This window comes from Dreissena polymorpha, chromosome 2, assembly GCF_020536995.1.
Source record: "Dreissena polymorpha isolate Duluth1 chromosome 2, UMN_Dpol_1.0, whole genome shotgun sequence".
In the NCBI taxonomy this organism is placed as follows: domain Eukaryota; kingdom Metazoa; phylum Mollusca; class Bivalvia; order Myida; family Dreissenidae; genus Dreissena; species Dreissena polymorpha.
The window spans coordinates 120119176-120126464 of record NC_068356.1 but is presented as its reverse complement, the minus strand read 5'-3'; the positions used below and the strand labels follow the sequence as shown (position 1 = coordinate 120126464).

Genomic DNA, 7289 nt, shown 5'->3' with positions numbered 1-7289 from the left:
ATTATTCCTGATACACATCGAAAATAAGTTGTTTAGGAAAACTTCTTTTGTAACTTGAGTTCAGTTTTGAACTAGAGCATATCACATAGGTACCTGAGCCTAACACCTAATTTAGCCGCCATCTGTATACTGTTGTAAACGTTGGTTTCAACATTGACATATACTAGTACAGAGAGAAGGACGACCACGATTTGTTGTGAGGGTTGACTTTCAGAATATGCGGTCGCCATTTGCGGACATTGGAACTTAAAACTTATAAGATGTTGTCTCCCGAACAGGCCATTTTCGACCGCTTAACATTTTTTTATCGACACCGAGTGTGTCTAATTGTTTGACCTCCATTTATTTGCAGATACAGTTTGGGTATTTCTAAAAGAGACGAAATTAGTTGTAAAGGTGATAGTGGATCAGCCGAAAGACCGAGAAGTCACGGGTCTGATCCTGGCGTGGGGAGCAATCTGAATATTTCAAACAATAATAATTACTGGTTGTCCTCAAGACACTAAATTTTAGATGCAATTTGTTTTCATAAATATATTAAAAATTAGAATTGATATTATATAATAGTATATAATTTATGAGAGGCCGATGATGGCGAGTGCGACCAGAACGCGCTCTTATTTTTAATTAACATTTATTTGCTGAATAAAGCACAACTCGAACTTCAACCATTACTCTGTAATACTTCTGTAATAAATAATCAAACAAACTGTCGCATTTTAACACAATTCACTAGCATGTCATAGTTACCTGTTAATTGCAAGACACTATTATCATTTGTAGACACACGTTATCTTTATTTTGTTATTTTGTGTCCATAATTCCCGAGGATGGCTTCTACGCGCAGAATATTTAAGGCCTTGCGGTTAAGCCCCCGGAAAGAACATTGCGCGGGACCAAGTCGTCTGATAACTTGCTCGAAATTTGGTTAATAAAGATCAGCCATTCAATCAGGCGTTCTCGACACAGCCCAGAAATCATTACAGCCCATAAACGCTTGACAACAAGTTTACTTTTTAATGTCATGTATAGCAATCGCAAATTTTAAAGGATTTATTAAGTTTATTTGTATTTTAATAATTGTTTCATTAATAAGAACATACCAATTTTTAAATTAGAGCAAGCACCCATGATTTTCGTTTTTGTTTTTATCAGTTGAGCAAACACTAAGGCACAAACCATGTAGTTGATTGTTGATCCACATTGGTTCAAATTCAAGAACGTTGTTTGTACGAAATATATGAAACGAAAATGGTTGCATCTTTGCTCATTCTGTATTATGTCATTTTCATAATGACATCTTTTTTTACTTGGAATCGCAGGAACAGCGGGAAAAGCTGCGTCTCATCATAATCTACTGCGACAACATGTAGGCATCTATCTGTTTAGAAACATTAATGCCAGGAAGTGTTTGTCCTTAAACGTCCGTCCGTACTTCACGTACGCACCCTAAATGTTTTTTAGAGATAATAAATACACTGTATGTGTGTTTTGAACACCAGTCATTGATATGTTTGGGCAAAATGAAAATATAACTTCAGATTTCCAATCATAAAACTCGGATATGCACACCCCATTGATGAGAAGCGACACCTGTGGACACAATGACCATTCTTTACCAAGACTGTTGACTGTTTTTTCATTTACGAGGACAGTCCTAGACGAGCCGATTCCTCGTCGCCATAGTACATGTCAGAGTTAAGACGGTTCAGCTCTGACCACATAATTAAAAACCAGTAGTGTAAGAATGTATAATTTATCTCCAAGTCGGGGGTAGCATATTTCCATTGTTACCGTATTAGGCTTTACGAAAAGTACCATATTTTTCTTGACTTATTACTAATGGCGACAGTATACATAATTCTGAATAACACCATAAGTCACAATGGGTGAAAATCTCATTGAAATAACATCATGAAGTTCGTTCCTCTTTGTTGTCGCTGTTAGTGGATATCATAGAAGCTTCTGGCCGGAAATGATTTCCCCTGAGTTTGCAATAGCTAAACATAAAAAACACTAGCTTCAGTTTCCGCGTCTGGTCGCCAAAGCAACAGTGGAAGACAATGGCACACGAGACATTCGTCATGTTTATGTACACGTATATCGTTACCAAGACTTTGTAACGACTTCGTGATTCGTTAAAAACCAAATACATGTAATAAGTTTTTGGTGGCAACGAGTTAGTAAGTCGTGTGAACGAATTAGTAAGTCGTGGGTACGACATGCGTTTAGTAACTCGTAGAATAGTAATAGCTACGGGTAACTCGGGTAATGTCTGATATGGCTCTGACAACTCGTGCGAACGACAGTGACTTCTTGGCACGAGATAACTAACGTGGTAACGACATAGACAACAGATCAAAAATTATGTCATTTGACGCATGTTTCAAAATTCTGATACAAGGAAGGCTTACATAATGTCGGAAGACATAAATTGGACAGACTCGTGCTTTTAAATGCTTTTCAAATTTCGTGCACTCTGAATGATTGATTTATTCGTTGCCACGAGCTATTATCTCGTTCCCACGAGTTGATTATTCGTTCCCACGAGTTGTCAATGCCATAATATACTAAATCATTTTCACGACTTACTAAATCGTTACCACGAATTTCTTATTCGTTTGCGCGAGTAAGTTATCTCGTTACAGCGTCTTATTTAGTCGTGGGAACGAGTCTCTCAGTTGCGGGAACGACATAAATAGAAAAATGCGAATTTAACTTGTGACACAAGTGGGATTCTCCCATATTTCCATTGCCGCATCAGACCCTTCAGTCGGGTTGCATGGGTAGTGGCCGACAGGAGGGCTTTTCGTTCCAGAGACAATAATCTGTTTTATTTTAAGTGTCCGGTGTGAAGAACTCAGGAAACTCCAACTCGGTTTTATGTCTTAATGACAATCGAAAGACGGGCAAGTATGTAACGGATTAGCAAGGATCGAATCTGCGACAGGTGAGTGGTCACGATCAGACTATATCGCTTTTGAATAACGAATAACTGTGACCAAAACAAGAAGATACGGGGCCGATTGTCGCAAATTTAAGTTGTAAACTTATGCCTTCCTATAAAACCAGACGTTGTGTCATTGCGCACTTTTAAAAGCAGACTTCAGATCATCAACGCAAAGTTTTATTTAATAATGTTTTCATCACGGCTTTGTTAATTGAGTGGTGCACGGCTACCGATTCCCACAAATTACTTGCGAATGATCGTAGTAACCATTTTGCTAATAGAAGAAAGAGACGGTATTCTCAAATAATGTACAACAAGAAGAACTAATCCACAAGCTTACAAATTAAAAACATTGAAATATAACAACTTTCTGACATCTGACAACATCAACTGTAGATCAATTGAAATAAAACAACAACCTGCTAATCACTTATCTAGTTTGAGGCACAGGGGATACTTAAACACGAGTTTCGTCAGCTATTCCCAGTTGAGGTTTTGTATTTGCATCATGCAAGAGTTAACCGATAAGCGATTGGTATTTACCATAAAGCTAATGAAATCTGTAGTTAATGGAATTGCGGCTTAAACAACAGTTAAAAATGGACAACAAATTTGAACATCAAACTGCTCAATATTTATCAGTACATGATTTCGCTTCACGAAGAAAACAATCCTAGAAGAATAAAAAAAAGGAACAATCAAACACGTTATGTAAGGGAAAATGTGCGCATTAGATAAATATGCAGACTGATGGTTATACACGCTATAAAAACATCAATTACTACTACTACCACCACCCACATACGCCGACGCCTCTACCGGCACCACGACACCGCTAGAAACACAACCACCACTCTTAATGTGCGCATCCCAGCGTGAATGCGACATACATTTAGAGCTAGTGTATTGATAAATCAATGTCACTCAAAAGGCTAATGTCCAATAGATGCAAGGCAGTAACAGGTCCTCCGTTCTGTATTCAATGTGTTTGTCTCACAGAGGATGTCGTTCTTTCCGTTATTGACGGACGTATCTGAGCTTTTGTTTACAAGCTTCCAAAGTAAACATTCGAGCGAGAGGGATCCTTTGTTTTGATAAATTGTTTCGTTTCCGTCTCAGAATACAAAATCAATTGTTATGATAAACAGATAAATAAAAGCATCTTTATAATGTGTAATAATATTTGTTGAAAATGCAGCTGAAACAGAAGTTCAAATTGTTCGTAACTTTCTGCCTTTTGAGCCTGATGTGGTTAATACCGATACTGCATAATTCAGACACATTTTTAAATAAATCGGGATATTCAAATCTGAAGTTCAATAGAGAAGTGAACATGCAATATTCTGTTTCGCACGCAATTTACAGTAACGAAATACGTAAAGGTCAGGCCGTCCGAAGGCTACCAAGTGTGATTATTATTGGCGTGAAGAAATGTGGGACTAGAGCTCTACTGGAATACATGAAGCTCCACCCTGCCATTAAAGCACCGGGCCCGGAGCCACACTTCTTTGACAGAAATTATCATCTCGGACTCGACTGGTACAGGTATGTAGCTTTTTCATGTTTGCAAACCTACCGGGCTGTTGTATCATTTTTGGGAACATTTATCTGACGTTTAAAGTAAAACTCTCAAACAACGGCAATCAAATAAAAAATTGTTTAAAATGATATTTAATAATATATATCTAAGCAATACGCAATATTTCCTTAAAGCAAGTATTGATATTTGACAGATCAAAGATGCCGCTAACATATGACGATGAAATTACAGTGGAGAAAACGCCACGGTACTTTGTGACCCCAGGTGTGCCAGAGAGAATTTTCAATATGTCAAACGTAACTAAACTTCTTCTTGTAACTCGAGACCCAGTTGTCAGGGCCATGTCAGATTTTACACAATCTGTAAGCAAAGGTGGCAACAGTACAAAAGTATCTTTCACGAGCCGAGTTTTAAGAAGAAATGGCAAAGTAAACACGCATTCATCTATTGTGGAAACTGGACTATACGTAAAATACATGCAACAGTGGTTGCATATATTTGGTAAGAAAAATATACACTTGGTTAGTGGAGAAAATCTAATCAATAATCCAATAGAAGAACTCGAAAAAGTGCAAGATTTTATTGGAGTAGAACGAAAAATCAATAAAAGTGCAATATATTTTAACGCAACTCGGGGATTTCCTTGCATTTATCGACGAGATAAAAATCCATCTCATAAGTGTTTTGGACAAACGAAAGGACGTAGTCACATACACGTAGGCCATGACATTTTGAAAAAGTTATACGACTTTTACAGCATATACAATCAGTATTTCTTTACGCTCATGCATGTTCAATATAATTGGACGACTTGTTTAAAATAATATACAAATTGCCAAAAAATGTGAAGTAGAGAAGCTAAATCAAAGGATTGACCCATAGCATTGACCAACCAGTGCAGTATTAATATGTTATTCATAACACGACACTGGATATGATTGCTGTGATGTTTATCATAAAACTCAGATCATTATTACACAATGTTTGGAGATTTATTTGACTCAACGATCGAAATACCGGAAGCAATTTACCATGGCAAAGAAAGCACGGTGTTTCTGAAAGCGATTCCAGTATAAGAGCATTTTTGTGGGAATGGTCGATTAAAAAACGGAAGTCTATTTAAATACATTGCAGAAATCTGCATATAATCGTACAATTTCGCGTCAATTATACAGTGCAGTATTGACATCGGACACCTCTACAAAAAATGTATATTTCTTAAAAATCTCTCCTTTTTATAAATGCATATGACATATTTACTAGTCGACTATCTGGCTATTAACAATTGTGAAAACAATTTTATCAAACTACCGTTTTGCAGTGAGAGAACATATGTATTTGCAAACTTAAACATTTTATTTCCGGTGTTTAACTATGTTCTACATGCGTGTATGTTTTCCTTAAATAGCATCTTTACGGAAGAACCTTCTTGATGTTAGTGCACGGGTAATGAGCATGGATAACGTTTCGATACATACCATTTAAACATTCAAATTGTAAGCAAACGCATATAATGTTGTCATTTACTATTGATATTTTAAAGGTGTACACATACTTTATTTATATGCATTTAATGAAGACATTGACGGAGTGTCTCGATTATTGTTCTTTTTTACGTACACAACTTTTATTCGAAGTATAATCATAACATTCAAATGGTTAATACATTCATAAAATGTTGTCATTTTCTAAAGATATTTGAAATGTTTATATTTGCGATATTTATATTTATTTGATAAATATATTTATGGAGAATCTCGGTTATTGTTCTTGTTCCCATTTCTCTCTTTTATTAAACCATTAATGCTTCAAGTATTTAAATTCTTTCTATTGCAATCCTAAAATGACTCGTGCTTTTAACGATTTATTATTGTAAAGTATCGCTTTGTTGAATTCAAACGAGTACACGTGAACGCCTCCCAGTTGGATAAAGTCGAGTTTTACGGCGATAACTTGATATCATAGGGGATTATCACTATTTTAATGAAAGTGTGCGAGTATAAATGAATTTCGCTCGATTTGTAACGGACGATTGAATCACATTAGTAACTTTTTTTAACATGTTTGCATCTGAGGAAACACACATTAATTTTGTATGATTTTAATGATAATTTCCATATTTAGAAAACTATATCTGGTCGATGTATGCATTGATCAAGTTAGTGATTAATGTATATATAGTATCGGGAGAACTGAGGTTCCAGAAAAAAAGAATCGCTTTACTTCAGTGAGCTAATTATACTACGATATTAGGCATTTCTATTTGATGGTAAGAAGTTGAAATTTCTGCAATAACGTCATTTACAACATCTACATTGAAAACATTTATAATCAAACGTTAATGGAATGAACATCAATTTTTACGGAAGAGAATATCGGCCTGGACATGCATGCTGTTTAATTACATTATTGTGCATCAAATCACTTTTATTTATGCTGTTGCCCCGTTATGGCAATATTCGTGTATAACACTGCGGCAGAGACGTAGATAACATTGGTTGTTTGTGTTATGTACCGGGACTATACTCTGCTACTTGTAGATTATTTACATCATTTATCGTATCAAACCCATTCATTACATACACATGCATTGTCACAGATTATATTAAACCACCAGTTTTGTCTACAAATATGAATGCGTTAAACTGATTTTGATTAATTTAGTCCAGTCATCGTGTACTAATTTAAAAATAACTGTTATCATCTATTAAAAATAGTCATAATAATCATCGACAGCAACCGGCTTGCGTCGATCAATAAACGAACTAGATTTTTTACTGGAATATTTTTTTTTAAACA

At 35.7% G+C, this 7289-nt stretch overlaps 1 protein-coding gene across 1 annotated transcript; it reads left to right on the top strand.

Annotated features, from left to right (window-relative positions):
• Positions 1–4283: 4283 nt before the first annotated feature.
• On the top strand, positions 4284–5414 carry LOC127870030 (heparan sulfate glucosamine 3-O-sulfotransferase 2-like). The gene is made up of 2 exons (XM_052412691.1): positions 4284–4495; positions 4684–5414. The coding sequence occupies exons 1-2, from the start codon at positions 4284–4286 to the stop codon at positions 5312–5314; spliced, it is 843 nt and encodes a 280-aa protein (XP_052268651.1). The 3' UTR covers positions 5315–5414.
• The last annotated feature ends 1875 nt before the right edge of the window (positions 5415–7289 follow it).